The 18,313-nt window shown below is 43.8% G+C and overlaps 3 protein-coding genes across 6 annotated transcripts; all 3 read right to left on the reverse strand.

The window, feature by feature from the left end:
• Positions 1–2,269: 2,269 nt before the first annotated feature.
• Positions 2,270–4,485, reverse strand: LOC3291230 (uncharacterized). The gene is made up of 2 exons (XM_564474.3): positions 4,274–4,485; positions 2,270–4,200 (listed from the first exon to the last, which is right to left on the reverse strand). The coding sequence occupies exon 2, from the start codon at positions 4,197–4,199 to the stop codon at positions 2,886–2,888; it is 1,314 nt and encodes a 437-aa protein (XP_564474.2). The 5' UTR covers position 4,200; positions 4,274–4,485; the 3' UTR covers positions 2,270–2,885.
• A 2,499-nt stretch (positions 4,486–6,984) lies between these two features.
• Positions 6,985–9,209, reverse strand: LOC3291227 (uncharacterized). Its single transcript, XM_564473.3, has 2 exons — positions 8,979–9,209; positions 6,985–8,905 (listed from the first exon to the last, which is right to left on the reverse strand). The coding sequence occupies exon 2, from the start codon at positions 8,902–8,904 to the stop codon at positions 7,591–7,593; it is 1,314 nt and encodes a 437-aa protein (XP_564473.2). The 5' UTR covers position 8,905; positions 8,979–9,209; the 3' UTR covers positions 6,985–7,590.
• Positions 9,210–9,413: 204 nt separating this feature from the next.
• Positions 9,414–15,176, reverse strand: LOC133393968 (uncharacterized). 4 transcript variants are annotated; one of them, XR_009766541.1, is made up of 4 exons: positions 14,635–15,176; positions 11,593–14,571; positions 9,649–11,517; positions 9,414–9,567 (listed from the first exon to the last, which is right to left on the reverse strand). XR_009766541.1 is itself a non-coding variant. In XM_061661602.1 (3 exons), exon 2 carries the CDS (start codon positions 11,514–11,516, stop codon positions 9,684–9,686), a length of 1,833 nt encoding a protein of 610 aa, XP_061517586.1. In that variant the 5' UTR covers position 11,517; positions 11,593–11,850; the 3' UTR covers positions 9,414–9,567; positions 9,649–9,683. The 4 variants fall into 4 exon arrangements, 2 of the variants coding, with proteins under 2 accessions (XP_061517586.1, XP_061517585.1); XR_009766540.1 differs by having other exon boundaries at positions 9,414–11,517; XM_061661602.1 differs by lacking the exon at positions 14,635–15,176 and having other exon boundaries at positions 11,593–11,850.
• Positions 15,177–18,313: the final 3,137 nt, after the last annotated feature.

The raw sequence follows: 18,313 nt of genomic DNA on the forward strand, positions 1-18,313 counted from the left end.
TCAACTTGCTCAGCTGCTGCTGTTGGTGGGAGTTTGAAACATTTCATCAAATATGGATTTGAAAGATTTCATTCCGATTAATTGCAACTTAATTTCAATTATGGAACCCCCTTTTTAAATGGTTCTACAACTGCTGCACTTACAATATTCAAAAACTGCATTACATTGTAAATCGAATGCCTTAAAATCGCCACGCTAAATAATAAAACGGAAGCAAATATCCACTAGCGAGTTGTACACCGACTTGTGTAACTATAGTTTATTTTATTATGTAGATAACAGGTTACAAATAAGACATTAGTTCCACCACTTGGCACTAAAAACAAACCACTTGGCACTAAAACAAACCACTTGGCACTAAAAAAACATAAAAGTGTGCTACTGTCTATAATGACAATGCAGTAGATGTAGTAGCTAAAAAGAGAACAATGTAAGGATCTTAAACCAATTTTACATTAAAAGCGTACGGTCAACCTTTAGCATAATACTACTTACTAAGGGGTCTTAGGGACAATGTCTAGTTCGATGCTCTATTTCATGGCTTTAAATTTCTGTTGAAAAAACTTTGCTACATCCCAATGACACGCTCGATTTTGTGGCGTAATGCACCTGTTCACGATACGCTTCATCCTGTAGTCGGCTTTCCAATTCATCCAATTCTTCCTTGCAAGCTACAGACTTTTTTTCGAATGCTGCACTATCGTCCGTGTTGCGGTAGCAACGGGTAGGTTTGAGGCGATTTTTAAATTGCAACGGCTGAGTTGAGGAGATTTAAATTGCAACGCAATATTTCATTTGCAACGGCTAAGCATGGGTAAAAATTCGAAGCTATTGTAACTTATCGTATGAGAACGAGATCGCTGGCCTAAATAAACATACAATTTGGGAACGGCCCGTTTCTTGAGCTCATCGATAAGCATAAGCCACTCGAACAACGTGTAGGGTAATAAAAATATTTTAGAGCTGGTGCATCCGGTAGGCAGACAGAAATTAGGAGAAAAATGCATGAAGGACGAAAAACATGCATATGTGCATGTAACGAATTCTTTCAGTTATCAACCCAAAATGAGGAGGTCATAAAATTTCAAGTTAGTTTAGGATCAATCTAGAATGCGTGGAATTGAAGTATAAACAAAACACCATACGAAAACATAAAGCACACTGGCACCAATACAATTAAACAACGTGTACGGACACGTTTCAACACCATCAAAAATGTTAGTATATAAGAACCAATTTTGTCAAATAAACGGGAGATCTAATTTAGAAACTGAACGGAAAACGTCTCGATTTTCTTGAACGTCTTGGCCTTTCCTAGGTTTTTTCTTTAGGTCTCATCCGGGTCCCTCTGCCCCCATCCGAAAAGTTATTGAATGAATTGTGCCACTTTCGAAGCATAGGTTCCCACGAACCGCGAACACTAGCCGAAAGTTTAATGTACAATTTATTGTGGTAACTCCTTTCGGGCAGAAACCCATCTTTTATATAAATTTGTTTTCGGTAGGAACTTAGGACACTGAAGGCCTTTCCTTCGCGTGGCCTGGCCCGAGTTCCGTCGTCAACAGTCCGTATTATCCTTGGCTAATACCGACAGCACAGTTTGTTGCAACCGCGAAAATCCCTCGTTAATTTTCCTCCGCAACTCGTCTTGGTTACTGCGTATCATACACTTTAGCTCGTACAGCAGATCGAGCAGTTGGGCATATGAAACATCTCCCAGCATGTCATGTTGTTTGTTCAATTCCTTGTTGATGCGGGTAAAAAACTGATCCGTACTATCAACCGGCGGCCTCTGCTCGCAGTTGCGGAATCGTCCGGAGTCATCCAGAGTCCTTCGGAGTTATCCGGAGTCGGAGTCATTCGGAGTCGTCTAGAGTCGATCAAAGTCAACCCGAAACGGAGTTGGTCGGAGTCAACAGGAACCGTCCGGTGCAATGTGATTGTGATCAGGCATTTCATTTCGTTGTGGTGAAGGCCAACTTCGGCCGACTCCGGACGACTCCGAACGACTTCGACGACTCCGAACGATTCCGAACGACTTCGGGCAACTCCGGATGACTCTGACTACTAACGATTCCAGACAACTCCGAACGACTCCAGACAACTCTAGACGACTCCTGTTTCGTGTGATTCCGGACGGCTCCAGACTACTCCGAACGACTCCGGATAATGCTGGGCAAACCTACCTTCCGGAGTCGGCTCCGAAATCATCGGAGTCGGATAGGAAGCAACTCCGGATTTTTGCCAACTTTACCCATCACTAAATCCATTCGCAATCATAAAATTCTTTACGATTTATTCTTTAACTTATTCAAAGTACAATTTACAGTGCATATGTTCTTCCGAATTAGTACGTCATTACAACTTAATTACAACTATCTTTTAAAGCAAAAATATTGTAATATTTTCCCATCTAGAGTGTATCATTCAAAAATGTAACACATATCCATCATTCGAGATTTTAATGAGTTCAGAACGAGAACGTTCATAAATGGCTATACTCGATGAACATTAGGTGTAGGTACACAAATCGACTACTGGATAAAGTTCGCCTTGGCATTGCCAAATCCGACGAGTCTTAGTGAGTTCATTAAGTGAAATCTGGATACAGAATTGGACCTTATTTAAAAAATCTAATTTAATCTTGAATTAAATGTCGTTTTTAAACACTACTTCCGAGTAAACCTAATCGACTGGTTAAGGTAACGAACTTGTGTAACGTTACAATTTAAACATTCCATGCTTAAAGTTGCACAACAATTCCTTGCGATATTCATTGTACCTTACAAAGTAACGTACAGTATGAATTATTTTTGGCTGATTAAATTTTGCTTCTTGTTGCTTCCACATCCGTAAGCCTCTCTCAAAAACCACACGTGTGCGGTTTACTTCTGCAATCGTCTAATGTCCAACATTTCCTCAAACTCATCCACACCGTCTATGAACATGGTAGCATCTTGCTTCACTACTATCGTTTCCGATCTGATCGGTTTTGCCGGTACACTCACAGCCATCGGTATCGATGACGAGGGTGATGATTGCCCTTGAGTCGCATCCGCCACCGCTGCAGGACTTTGCGCATCAGTAGATGATGTCAACTTAATCTGTTTCGGAATAATTCTGATGATCTCGTCTCCCACTCGGTTTAGCCGCTTACGACCGGGACGTGGCACACTCCTGCGCACACCCTTCACCTTTATCCTGGTGGTCGAGTTGTGAAGCTTTTTGCGCATGAAATTCTCCACTGACACGTGATCCGCCCGGTACACGGAGGTGGTACCGGCGTACTCGAACAAGTTCAGTATGTTCTTGTGCGTGTTCAGCGCCCGTTTGTTCTTTCCGCCGCCGGTCCAGCTGAAGCCAGCGAACAGCTTCCGATCGATGATGAGGTCCAACAACGTGTGCATCCGATGCTCGGACTGCCGCATGTGTCCCACGCTCGCGTCGATCCACTGGCACACCTGGGTGCGATAGTCATCGTCCTCCAGACGCTTCTCAAACTCTTCTACCGCTTCCATCTCGGTGAGCAAGTCGACCTTAAACTTCTCCGGCTGTTCGACCAGCTGGCACACGTTCGCATCCACCCGTCCCGCCTGGAACGCGTTCGCATCCGCCCGCCCAAGTTCGTACTGTACCGAATTCGATTCCAGGTACTTGTCGTTCATCGATTTAACGGACTTGTCCACCCTTCCGAATCCCTCCTTTAGATTCTGCCGCAACTCTTCCTGGTTCGCCAGTATCAGACTCTTCAGCTCGTACAGTAGGTCCAGCATCTGGGGGCACGGTTTCACATCCCCGAGCGGATCATCGTCCGGCTGGGCGGTGGGGCTGGACAGCAGCTTCTGCACACCGCCATTGCTCAGCCGGTTCGCAAAAGGATCGTTTGATCGTTGTGCCGTTACTCGTGCTGCCGGTTTCGGCTCGTTCAGCCAGCTGCTTTCCATCGTTTCGATCATCTTGTCCGCCGACGAGAGCGACAGAATGTTGCGGCACAAAATTTCACACTCAAGCCTTTCCCACGCCTCCGACGGAATGCTGTACTCGTCTTGGAACAATGTATTCAGCTTCCGTATGCTTGTAGCAAACGGCCAGCACAGATAAGCCGTGCCGTCAGCCTTCTTTTGGATCCAGGCGGCCGGTGCAGCTAGCAGCTCTTTGCCGCCGGTGGGAGTAGTCGTTTCTACCAAGATGTACGGCATCCTAAAAAGGGAGAAGTTACGGACGACAGGGTACTTTAAACGGGAAGTCCTTACGGGCTGTAGTACCTACGTACCTTTCCTATACCACTCAAAAAAACACACACTCACAGCGAGCTTCCACAAACGGTGTGACTCTCTTTCTATTGCTTCGTTTCGTGGTATGGCAGCATGCAAACAATTGCCCCTCGCGACCATACACTTTGCTATATGTTTGATTCTCCTCCCGCAGCGCCCTTGGCGTCGTTTCTTCAATGTGTATTGTAGTTGAGCAAAATCATAACAAACAAATGTCTACTTGCTCAGCTGCTGCTGTTGGTGGGAGTTTGAAACATTTCATCAAATATGGATTTGAAAGATTTCATTCCGATTAATTGCAACTTAATTTCAATTATGGAACCCCCTTTTTAAATGGTTCTACAACTGCTGCACTTACAATATTCAAAAACTGCATTAAATTGTAAATCGAATGCCTTAAAATCGCCACGCTAAATAATAAAACGGAAGCAAATATCCACTAGCGAGTTGTACACCGACTTGTGTAACTATAGTTTATTTTATTATGTAGATAAGCTCGTACCACATCTAGAGTGGTAAAACAATTCTTACCTAAGACATTGTTTAGCAAATCGTGAATATGTGGCACAGGATAACGATCTGGCACAGTTATCCGGTTTAAACTCCTGTAATCTCCGACAAAGCGCCATTGGCCATTCTTTTTAGGTACGCAATGAAGTGGACTTGCCCAACTGCTTTTGGAAGGGCGACAAATCCCGAGCTCCATCATGGTCTCAAATTCTTTTTTAGCGGCTTGGAGTTTGTCTGGCGGCATTCTACGAGGTTTTGAAGCAACTGGAGGTCCAGTGGTTTGAATATGATGGGTTACATTATGTCTTACCTCAGTGCGCATTGTCGGCGGGGCGGTGATTTCTCGAAATTCGACCAGCAAGTCTCGAAAAGGATGATCTTTTGCTATAGTTGTTACACCGTAAACCGAAGATTTCGATAATCCACAAACAGTGTGTAATTTCGTACCACCATCAATAAGTCTTAAGTCGGCACCAATAATTGTAGAAGTAACGTCGGCTTGCGAAAAATTCCACGAAAACTTTCGGCGTAGTCCGAGAACCACTGAAACAAACTTGTACCCATACGTTCGTATTTTCGTTCCGTTTGCTGCATGGAGTAAAAACGGCGATGGTTCTCGAGTCTTCTCTATCTTGGATGCAGGTATTATCGATACATCCGATCCCGTGTCGATTAAGAACCGAATACCAGAAGATTTGTCGAAGATTTGCAGACGGCGACTGATTCTTAATCCGCCCACCTCGCCGATTTCGGATGAGCGGAAATCTAGTTTTTTGACTGATGATACTGGCAAGGGCTTCGACATCGCGTAGCTCGATTTCCATACTTCCGGTGGTACCAACAGATGTTTTCATTGGTACGATTTTGAGAAGTGGAACGCAATCGACCGCGCTCAGGTTGCCGTGCTTTCATGTGGCGTAGCTCTACTTTCATGGCAGCAACTTCTTCAGCTAAATTTTCCGTCGTTTCTTTTTGCACAGAAGCATGGATAACTGATGTTTGAGGAGCCATTTCTATCATTGTATCTGCCATCTCCGCCAGCTTCGAAAGATTTCCATCGTGGATGCTAAGTATTGCACGTATATTAGCTGGAAGTTTTTGCAGAAATAGTCTTTTTAACAAGGAATCATTCACATTCAATCCGGCAACAAGTTCCTGCATCTTCGTTAAAAGATGCGTAGGACGAAGGTCTCCAAAATCGTACGTTCCAAATAGCTGATCCATTTTGGCTTGTTCCGTGAGCTCGAATCGAGAGATGAGGCGTTGCTTAACGGCTTCATATTTTCCTGTCGCAGGAGGCTGTTTTACATAACCAGCGATATGACAAAGTACGGATTGTTCGAGTTTAGCGACAATATGATAAAATTTAGTTTCATCCTTATGAACGCCGGCCAACAAAAACTGAATTTCAGCTTGCGAAAACCACAACGATGGATCGTTCTTCCAGAATTCCGGAAGTTTAACCGAAACGGCTGCAGTAGCAGGAGAAGTTTCTTCGTTAGAAACGTTTTCGGTAGACATGTTCGTTCACAAATTTTCAAATTAGGAGAACTAATAACAATCCGGAGATCACGTCGGGGTCACCAATGTGGGAGCGATTGAAAGACGATGTAAACCGTTCTAAGAGTGAACTAAGACTAACTACATTTATTCGATATTCAGTGTAACCACGGTTGCTGTAACCAATGGCTACTTGATTACAACTAAGACATTGCTATAAGCAATCCACCACAATCTTAAACCAATTTTACATTAAAAGCGTACGGTCAACCTTTAGCATAATACTACTTACTAAGGGGTCTTAGGGACAATGTCTAGTTCGATGCTCTATTTCATGGCTTTAAATTTCTGTTGAAAAAACTTTGCTACATCCCAATGACACGCTCGATTTTGTGGCGTAATGCACCTGTTCACGATACGCTTCATCCTGTAGTCGGCTTTCCAATTCATCCAACTCTTCCTTGCAAGTTACAGCCTTCTTTTCGAATGCTGCACTATCGTCCGTATTATCCTTGGCTAGTACCGACAGCACAGTTTGTTTTGCACCGTGATTCCGGACGGCTCCAGACTACTCCGAACGACTCCGGATAATGCTGGGCAAACCTACCTTCCGGAGTCGGCTCCGAAATCATCGGAGTCGGATAGGAAGCAACTCCGGATTTTTGCCAACTTTACCCATCACTAAATCCATTCGCAATCATAAAATTCTTTACGATTTATTCTTTAGCTTATTCAAAGTACAATTTACAGTGCATATGTTCTTCCGAATTAGTACGTCATTACAACTTAATTACAACTATCTTTTAAAGCAAAAATATTGTAATATTTTCCCATCTAGAGTGTATCATTCAAAAATGTAACACATATCCATCATTCGAGATTTTAATGAGTTCAGAACGAGAACGTTCATAAATGGCTATACTCGATGAACATTAGGTGTAGGTACACAAATCGACTACTGGATAAAGTTCGTCTTGGCATTGCCAAATCCGACGAGTCTTAGTGAGTTCATTAAGTGAAATCTGGATACAGAATTGGACCTTATTTAAAAAATCTAATTTAATCTTGAATTAAATGTCGTTTTTAAACACTACTTCCGAGTAAACCTAATCGACTGGTTAAGGTAACGAACTTGTGTAACGTTACAATTTAAACATTCCATGCTTAAAGTTGCACAACAATTCCTTGCGATATTCATTGTACCTTATAAAGTAACGTACAGTATGAATTATTTTTGGCTGATTAAATTTTGCTTCTTGTTGCTTCCACATCCGTAAGCCTCTCTCAAAAACCACACGTGTGCGGTTTACTTCTGCAATCGTCTAATGTCCAACATTTCCTCAAACTCATCCACACCGTCTATGAACATGGTAGCATCTTGCTTCACTACTATCGTTTCCGATCTGATCGGTTTTGCCGGTACACTCACAGCCATCGGTATCGATGACGAGGGTGATGATTGCCCTTGAGTCGCATCCGCCACCGCTGCAGGACTTCGCGCATGAGTAGATGATGTCAACTTAATCTGTTTCGGAATAATTCTAATGATCTCGTCTCCCACTCGGTTTAGCCCCTTACGACCGGGACGTGGCACACTCCTGCGCACACCCTTCACCTTTATCCTGCTGGTCGAGTTCTGAAGCTTTTTGCGCATGAAATTCTCCACTGACACGTGATCCGCCCGGTACACGGAGGTGGTACCGGCGTACTCGAACAAGTTCAGTATGTTCTTTTGCGCGTTCAGCGCCCGTTTGTTCTTCCCGCCGCCGGTCCAGCTGAAGCCAGCGAACAGCTTCCGATCGATGATGAGGTCCAACAACGTGTGCATCCGATGCTCGGACTGCCGCATGTGTCCCACGCTCGCGTCGATCCACTGGCACACCTGGGTGCGATAGTCATCGTCCTTCAGACGCTTCTCAAACTCTTCTACCGCTTCCATCTCGGTGAGCAAGTCGACCTTAAACTTCTCCGGCTGTTCGACCAGCTGGCACACGGTCGCATCCATCCGTCCCGCCTGGAACGCGTTCGCATCCGCCCGCCCAAGTTCGTACTGTACCGCATTCGATTCCAGATACTTGTCGTTCATCGATTTAACGGACTTGTCCACCCTTCCGAATCCCTCCTTTAGATTCTGCCGCAACTCTTCCTGGTTCGCCAGTATCAGACTCTTCAGCTCGTACAGTAGGTCCAGCATCTGGGGGCACGGTTTCACATCCCCGAGCGGATCATCGTCCGGCTGGGCGGTGGGGCTGGACAGCAGCTTCTGCACACCGCCATTGCTCAGCCGGTTCGCAAAAGGATCGTTTGATCGTTGTGCCGTTACTCGTGCTGCCGGTTTCGGCTCGTTCAGCCAGCTGCTTTCCATCGTTTCGATCATCTTGTCCGCCGACGAGAGCGACAGAATGTTGCGGCACAAAATTTCACACTCAAGCCTTTCCCACACCTCCGACGGAATGCTGTACTCGTCTTGGAACAATGTATTCAGCTTCCGTATGCTTGTAGCAAACGGCCAGCACAGATAAGCCGTGCCGTCAGCCTTCTTTTGGATCCAGGCGGCCGGTGCAGCTAGCAGCTCTTTGCCGCCGGTGGGAGTAGTCGTTTCTACCAAGATGTACGGCATCCTAAAAAGGGAGAAGTTACGGGCGACAGGGTACTTTAAACGGGAAGTCCTTACGGGCTGTAGTACCTACGTACCTTTCCTATACCACTCAAAAAAAACACACACACAGCGAGCTTCCACAAACGGTGTGACTCTCTTTCTATTACTTCGTTTCGTGGTATGGCAGCATGCAAACAATTGCCCCTCGCGACCATACACTTTGCTATATGTTTGATTCTCCTCCCGCAGCGCCCTTGGCGTCGTTTCTTCAATGTGTATTGTAGTTGAGCAAAATCATAACAAACAAATGTCAACTTGCTCAGCTGCTGCTGTTGGTGGGAGTTTGAAACATTTCATCAAATATGGATTTGAAAGATTTCATTCCGATTAATTGCAACTTAATTTCAATAATGGAACCCCCTTTTTAAATGGTTCTACAACTGCTGCACTTACAATATTCAAAAACTGCATTACATTGTAAATCGAATGCCTTAAAATCGCCACGCTAAATAATAAAACGGAAGCAAATATCCACAAGCGAGTTGTACACCGACTTGTGTAACTATAGTTTATTTTATTATGTAGATAACAGGTTACAAATAAGACATTAGTTCAAACCACTTGGCACTAAAAAAACATAAAAGTGTGCTACTGTCTATAATGACAATGCAGTAGATGTAGTAGCTAAAAAGAGAACAATGTAAGGATCTTAAACCAATTTTACATTAAAAGCGTACGGTCAACCTTTAGCATAACACTACTTACTAAGGGGTCTTAGGGACAATGTCTAGTTCGATGCTCTATTTCATGGCTTTAAATTTCTGTTGAAAAAACTTTGCTACATCCCAATGACACGCTCGATTTTGTGGCGTAATGGTACCGGCGTATTCAAAGAGCCGAACGAAGTTTTTGTAACCAATTAACGCCACCTTTCCATTGCGGGTGCCAGTCCAATCGAAATTCTGCAAGAACTTGCTATCAACTAGTTGGTCTAATATGATTCCCATACGTTCGGCTGGGACGATCGTCTGCTTAACAGCATTGTCTATCCATCCGTGAACAACGCTGAGATAGTCGGGATCTTTCAAGCGTACCTCGAAATCATTCATACCGTCAAAGCTGGTTATATGATAAACCTCCACGTACTCTGTGGTCTCGGTGGGAGTGGCAGTCGTTGCTGTCGTCGGCGCATTATCTTCATCACCATCCAGCTCGATTATCTCGTATACATCGTCATCTTGGTTTGCCGTAGAAACGGTATCCGTTTCCAATAGGTTAACCGTTTCCTCACACGTGTTCAGCTCTGTTTCGGTTCGGGCTATTTTTACCGGTTTACTTTCTGTTACGCCTTTCCGCTTTTCACTTATGTTTACCCTGGTGTGGGCGTTGTTCTTTAGTTTATTTCTGAAGAAACACTCTACGAACCAATCGTTCGCTACGTGTTCCGTAGTCGTGCCGGCATATTCAAAGAGCTTGCAAAAATGCCTGTACGTCTCCAGACGAATCTTCTCGGGGTGCGTTGGTTTGGGGTTCCACTCGAGCTGCGCTAAAAGCTTGTTGTCCACCAGTTTATGGAGAATGTTCGTCATGCGCAATTCGGGATTCGTTTCAGGCGGGATGATATGATCCATCCAACGGTGCACCTGTTCACGATACGCTTCATCCTGTAGTCGGCTTTCCAATTCATCCAACTCTTCCTTGCAAGTTACAGTCTTCTCTTCGAATGCTGCACTATCGTCCGTATTATCCTTGGCTAATACCGACAGCACGGTTTGTTGCAACCGCGAAAATCCCTCGTTAATTTTCCTCCGCAACTCATCTTGGTTAGTGCGTATCATACACTTTAGCTCGTACAGCAGATCGAGCAGTTGAGCATATGAAACATCTCCCAGCACGTCATGTTGTTTGTTCAATTCCTTGTTGATGCGGGTAAAAAACTGATCCGTACTATCAACCGGCGGCCTCTGCTCGCAGTTGGCTGTCAATTGCAGATCTTTTAGGGGAGGACTTACATCCCGAAAGGGATCATCCTCATCGCTCTGCTCCTGATTTACCACAGCACTACTAAACAACTGCTGCAACGGGTCGGTTGGCTCACACTCCTCAACGGTCATTTGTAGATCTTCTGTTGGACTGGTAGCTGGCGTGCGATGCTTCTCGGGCACGTGCCAGTTAGGTATATCGGCAAATGGGTCGTAGTCAGGTTCTGGGTGCGGCTTCGGCAATGTTTTGGGCTTATCCGGTTGTTTCTGCTTGCTTACCACCTTGGGGGCCTCTTGAACCGGTGGTCTGGTTGGCAAAGCTTTTTCCGTCTTATCTAAACTGGTTTTGATTAGCTGTGATGGCCTACCACCTAGCACTTTGTTTTGTTTTTGCATCGTTTCAATGATGGTATACGCCATCGTTAGCGTTGGAATATCTGTGCTCAAGATCTCACACTCATGCTTTTCCCATTCCTTCGTTGGGTTGCTTTCCTTCTCCAATAGGGCTCTTATCTTTTTGGGACACACTGCATCCGGCAAGGAAACGTACGTTGTTCCTTTCCCATCCTTGTGAATCCAAGAGCTGGGCGCTACCGCAACCTCCTTCCTGCCCAAATTGCTTTTCGTCTTTTTTACCAAAACGTACGGCATCCTACAGCAGGCATTATGAATTATTATGGGGAACCTTAAATGATGTGTCTTGGAATTTTCCACTCCTTCTGCTTACCTTACTTTACGCGCGCTATTTCCGGTAAGCGTTGTCTCCTTCGTATTACCTCCACTCACAATGAAGGCTCAGCAGCTATCGTTAGAGTACTTCCGTTTACTCTGGATATTCACAGACGATTTGAAACATAAAACAAACAATGCTCAGCCAAGAGGCCCATTAATTTTGCTAGAAATCACGTCGTGTAGCGTTGTCGGCTGGCTTGGTGTTCGCGCAGTCCGCGGTACGGAGAAATATAAACAAAACAATGCCACGGTCATTTGACAGTCCGCGAAATCTGTCAGCTACGCGCGCGGTGATTGAAATATTTCAAACCCAGAAGATCATGGCGGAAAATAACCAACCAGAACCAATTTTGAATTCATAGCTGAAGCATGGCCCTTAATCACATTTCGTTCGTATGCATCGTTTATTGTTTTATTTATTTTAAATTCGGGTTCACACCTACGATATATGGAGAGTAATAGGTAATTAAGTGGGCTTATAGCATTCTTCTTCACCAATCCATCGAAAAACATAACAAAATTTAGTGTGCCATGACGTTGACACGGTGTCTCGTTGAGAAGCCAAATACTTTCTAAACCTCCTTTTTTAAATTGAGACTAAGATCTTAAGGACACTTTAGTTCCGTTCATCAGACGGGCAATTGTTTCCAAAATGTGTGTAAAATAGTGAAAATTTAGGATATACTTATGAGTTAGTATAAAGAAAAACCATAAAATCACCCAGTTTGTTGTAAATGTAACTATCAAATCGGGTTAACTTTCTCTTTTCATTCTTGGACGTCAAATTGCACTGGAAAATCCCTCCTGATACATACATTCACTTTGACCTTAACTTGGTAAGTGTAATCTAATCATATTAATATTAGTATTAGGCGCCAAGATCGTAGTCGATCTAGGCCTGCTTAAGCCACTAATATGTTTGGCTAAAAGAAACTTATTGGTTCGCCCGTTGTAGCATGGTAATTCATACGTATGGGAGGGGCCTAATGGAGGGTTATTGATTGTCCATAGCAGGATAGTCACAATCATACGTTTGGAGGCACGTTCCATTCGGGGCTTGAACCATCGGGGCATGCTGTTAAGTCGCACGAGCCGACAACTGTACCACCAGACAGGTCAACCATGCTGCTAGCAGTACAATTTGACGGTTCTACCTCAACATTATCATAGACATCTAATAAATTCTTAAAAAAAACTTCCACACAACCATGGTCGATCATTACAGCCTGATGTAGTACAGTTCTGGAGGTGTATTGAAACAGTCGGATAAAGTTTATGTACTTTATCAACGAACACTTTCCACTACCAACGTTCATCCAGCAAAAGTTGTACAAGACGTTTTCATCAATTAATCGCTCCAGCAATAACGTCATCCGATCTTCCGCATTCTCAATATGACCAAACGTCTTCTCGATCCATTCTATTGTTTCAGCTTGGCATTTTGGGTCATTTAAATCGATCTCGAATTGATTCAATGTTTCTATCGAGTCGCAAAACACTATACAATTTTCCTCTGGAACTGAATTTTGCATCTCATCAACGCATTCATACTCTTCGACGTATTCTTCCTGTTCGCCGGTATTATACTGCTCTGTACTTTCCTCCTGTACACCACCGCTTTCATCTTGTTCATGCACATCCTCTTCCAGCCATGCATCCTGCACGCTCCACCAGCTTGATGATGGTTTACGATTTTGATCACATTTCGCTTGCCGTGCCTTTTTCTCGTTACAATTCTGTATATTCTTCAAATCTGTCGCGTACTTGATACTTTTAAGAAAAAACGCTCTCACCTGCATATCATTCACCGGGTGGTTTGCATCGGTGGTACCACCGTACTTGTACAGATCGACGATGTTCTTGTAATCACGCAGTGCAATTTTTGAATTCGTGCCAGCCCAGCTAAACTTCTCGATAGGCGCTTTATCGAACATAATGTCCCACATGCGCTTCATACATTTGCCAGGCCCATCCTCGCGAGCAACAGCACGCTTCACCCGTTTGCGAGCCTTCTGCTGAAAGATTGGATCATTCAAACGATGTTCAAACTTCTTCACCTCATCTAGGGTCGTTAGACGATACACTTTGGGTTTGTTCGGAGTTGCAGACGGGATTGCCGATTTTGCCATAACCGTTTCTCTCTTCTCTTCTCTTCTCTTCTTTCTCAACCGACTCTTGGACGTGTTTGATTGGATTTGTTTCGATACTTCATTCAGTTTAGCTCTTGTCTCTTCCTGATCGCCTTTGATCATAACCTTCAGCTCTTGAAGCAGACCGAATAGCTTTTGTTTCATCTCCATGGCATCGTCTTTCGGTTCGCTTCTCGCGCTATGTGGGTTATTTGGTCCGCTTGTTGTTAGCTCCTTTTGTGTCGAGCCCGTTGGGGACGTAACAAATGATCGCAATATTTGCTGTAAATTGCAAAGTTCTTCATACAGACCATAGTATTGATCCGTGTTATGTATTGATAATTTATTACGCCTTTTGTTGTCTCCTCGTTGGTTTAATGGGTTGCTCGATACCATCGGTCTCGGCGAAGGGCCCAATACCTCCCGTTCTAACGCTGAAGTCTTGTTGCAGCTGCTGTTTATCATCCTTCCACTATTCGGCTGGTTTGCTGGCGGAGCAGGATAGCCCAACGTGACATTGGTAACAGTGGCGTTGCTAGTCGAAGCTGTCAAACTCGCTTTAACCGTACAATCGAACTTTTGTAAATTCTGTAAATAAATTTCCGCCTTTGCTTGCGACTCAATATTTTGCTGCACTATTTTGCATTCCCATTTGTCCCACTCCTCCGTTGGAACGCTTTGATCGTCTTCCCACAGTTCCCTCACATTGTCAACCAGATTCGTGTCGGGCCAGTAAAGATGTGCAACTCCTTTGGTTGGAGTTACGACCCATTTTTCTGGCGCAGCCAGCAGTCTCTCACCGTGTGTGGTATCATCAATTATTACTATGGTATACGGCATGTTACCTACAATTTTCAAAGTGTGTTACAGTTGCGTACAGAACAAGACGATATTAATGATCAGCTTACAGTTTTTTCTTTCTTTTTTTTTTGCTTTGTTGTCTCCACCTTTTTCCTCCAAGGGTTTTTCCAGTGCACAATTCGTTGTGCGTTTTCCCACTTCCCGAAGTGTTACACTGCACTGTCCGCTTGAGCTAAAACACTTCCATTCACGTCACAAAAAAAAACATATGGAAACATATGGCGTTGTTCTTCAGTCGGCATGCAATGATTGAATGCTTTTAAGTTGGCATGCTTTTTGAACGCTCCAACGCTTAGCATTCGTTTGTATGGTAACCCCGCGAACCGGTTATCGAATAGTCATAAAAGTATGAAAGCTGTTTATCTCCAAAAAAGAAGAAAAAATAACCATGTCTATTCGCTGTGCCGTCTTTTATGACCTGGGCGTCCCTATCATAAATGTTACTCCGAGCTGGTGCAGACTGATGTTTCGAAGTCGTAAAATCACTGGCATGTCAGCGCAGCTTCCCTTTTTGACAGCATCACTGCGCTGAAACATTTCGACTTTGGCCGTGGAGCAAGTTGCTTTTTTTTGAGGACGAAACGTTCGTCTATGGCAGGGGTCTCCAAACTACGGCCCGCGGGACGCTTGCGGCCCTCAAGAGCCTTTAATGCGGCCCGCGATGACTTGGTAAAGGTTTAATTAAATAGCTGTCTTTTCTGACTAATTAATCAAAATTATTTTTTTTACTTTTGAAAGACGAAAATCAAGATTCAATAAAAAAAAGCTGCAGAAATTTGCTATATTTTGTAAGTATTTTCTTATTAAAACGAGATTTGAACTTCCACTCATTCTAAAGGTAGCGTCAAAATGGCCCTTAACAACATTGATTGTGAAGCAATGCGGCCCGCGAACTGAAAAGTTTGGAGACCCCTGGTCTATGGGTAGTGCTGAACAGAACAAAGCAACCCATTTTTTACTCGGCTTGAAATTAACATCGCTCCGGAAGCTGAAAACTGGAATACCAAGAGAAAACATTAAGGCTCTCCACAAGGTATTATTGTGTGATGTTTCGGTTATTGTTAATTAAATTCAGTAAAACTCTTTAGATCTTTATACGTACGTACAACACTTTATATTTTTTCAGGTTTCCATCCATACTGTTACGAAACGCCTATCCTACGCCACGTTATCTAACGTCCGGATAAAGAAGCTAGAAACAATACCATGATTGTATATGATAGTGTTGTGTAGTTTGGTTCTGCTAGCGTACTCAAACAGTCGGACAACGTTTTTGAACTTTAACAACGAACACTTTCTACTGCTAACGTTCATCCAGCAAAAGTTGAGTAAGATGTTTGTATCAATTAATCCTTCCAGCAATGCCTCCATGCGACGCTCCACATTAGACTCGTGACCGACTGTTTTGTCGACCCACGTTTGCATTTCCGTTCGCCTTTTTTCGTCATTTAAACGGTTTTCGAATGCATTCAATTCTTCTACCGATTTTATGCAACCTACGCAAATCGTTGGTAATTGTTGCTCGGGTACATTTTGCAAACCATCTTTCTTATTCGAGCAATCCTCCTCCTGCTCAACGATTTCATTCTGTCGCTTGCTTTGACCCTGCTGTAGGTGCTTTGCTCTGCTTTGTTCCTTCACGTTTAAGCTCATTCTTGATGCTGGTTTACGAATGCTACCACATTTCGCATTCGCTGCCTTTTTCACGTAATATTTCTCTGGGTAACTCATGTCTGTCACGTACTTCATGGTTTTGTATAAAAACTTTCTCGCCTCATTGTCATTTACCCGGTGTACGTTGGTAGTGCCGCCGTACTTGTACAGATCGATGATGTTGTAATAATCACGCAGTGCAATTTTCGATGAAGATCCAACCCAGCACATATGCTTGAACAGCGCTTCATCGAACATTAAGTCCCACATGCGCTTCATGCACTTGTCCGGCTCGTTCTCCTGCGCAACGTTACGCTTCACCCAGCTGCGAACCCTTTGCAGAAAGTTGCGATCATTCAAACGATGCTCAAACCTATCCACGTCCTCTGCGGTCGTTAGACGATACATTTCGGTTTGGTTCGGTGTTTCCGATCGGATTGTTTTCGGTGGGTGTTGATTGCCTTTATGCGATTCCACCCTAAGCGGTTGACGCTTGCACGAGTCAAAGTTGGTTTGCAGTTTTTTGATTCCATCATTCAAACTATCGCCTATCTCTTCCTGGTTTGCATTAATCAAACACTTTAGCTCTTGAAGCAGGCCGAATATTTTTTTGTTCTTATCTTTGGTATCGTCTTTTGGTTCATTTCTCGCTATATCTAGATTATGTTTTTCCAATATTGGTAGCTCCTTTTGTGTCGAGCTCGTTGGTGTCGCAAGGTTCGATCGCAACATTTCCTCCAAATTGCCAATGTCCTCAAATGGATTGTAGTCTTGCTCCGTGCTAAAGAGTGATAATATATTACTATTCTCATTGTCTTTTTGTTGGCTTACACAGTTGCTCGAGTCCAGTTTTAACCGTTTCGGTGTTTCTGGTCCTTTTCGTTCCTGTTTTGCGGTTGAAGTCTTGCTGTTGCTCGAGTCCAATTTTAACAGTTTCGGCGAAGGGCCCAATAGATCCTGTTTTACGGCTGAAGTCTTGTTGAAACTACTGTTCTTCAACATTTCACTACTCGGCTGTTTCGCTTCCGGGACAGAATTGCTGGACATTTGGCTGGAAGTATCTTTCCGTACATCTACCGTTTTCAAGGTAATAGCTGCGTTGCTGTTGGAAGCTACATTTACTGTCGTTTTGCGGTTCTTTTGTAAAATCTGTGTCGTTCTTTCCGCCGCTGTTAACGAGGCTATACTGCGGTACACTATTTTGCATATCCGTTTGCCCCACGCTTTCGGTGGTGCGCTTCGATCGTCTGCCAACAGTTGCTTCATATTTTCCACCAGTTCGGCGTCGGGCCAGTGCAGATAACCAATTACTTTGGTTTTAATTACTAGCCATGTTTCTGGCACGGCCAGCAGTACCTTGCCGTTTCTGGCATCAATAATCTCTACTATGGCATACGGCATGTTACCTACAAGTTTTGAGCGTGAATTACAGTATGTGAACAGATCGATATTACCGAGCAGCTTACCTTCGTTCTTGTTGTCACTGTCTATTTCCAGCACAACATTTGCTGTGCTTCCAACAAAGCTGTATAACAGCGATCACCAAATCGTCCACTCTTTGCAGCTTATGGTTGGAAACACTTCCATTCACGTCTCGGGCAGAAATAACGTTATAGAATTTCAACAGCTATCTATTTTACATGGAATGTTGTTGTTAGTATGGTTTAGAGAGGCTTTGGCTCCTGCGGAGTTTATTCGCCTATTTTACATGGAAAACATCTATGCTAGTCGTTCTGCCGCCTTTTATCAACTCTGCCCAGAATGTTGTCTAGAAATCATAACAAATCGCTGTCATTTGTTGAGCTCTTCATTTGACAGCTCAATTGCACTGAAACATTTCAACTGCACTGCGGTGCGGATTTTTTTGAAAACGAAACATTACAGCCTGAATATTGCTGATCAGAACAAAACACCACCCCATCGTTCTGAAATTAACAACGCTTCGGAAGCCGAATGGAACTGAAATACCCAGAGAAGATGGCGTAATTGTGCAGTTACTATAAAATTAACACTCAACCAGGTATTTTTCGGATATGGTCAATCAAATTCAGTAGAACGCTTTTGATCCCTACA

Source organism: Anopheles gambiae, chromosome 3 (assembly GCF_943734735.2).
Source record: "Anopheles gambiae chromosome 3, idAnoGambNW_F1_1, whole genome shotgun sequence".
Lineage (NCBI taxonomy): Eukaryota > Metazoa > Arthropoda > Insecta > Diptera > Culicidae > Anopheles > Anopheles gambiae.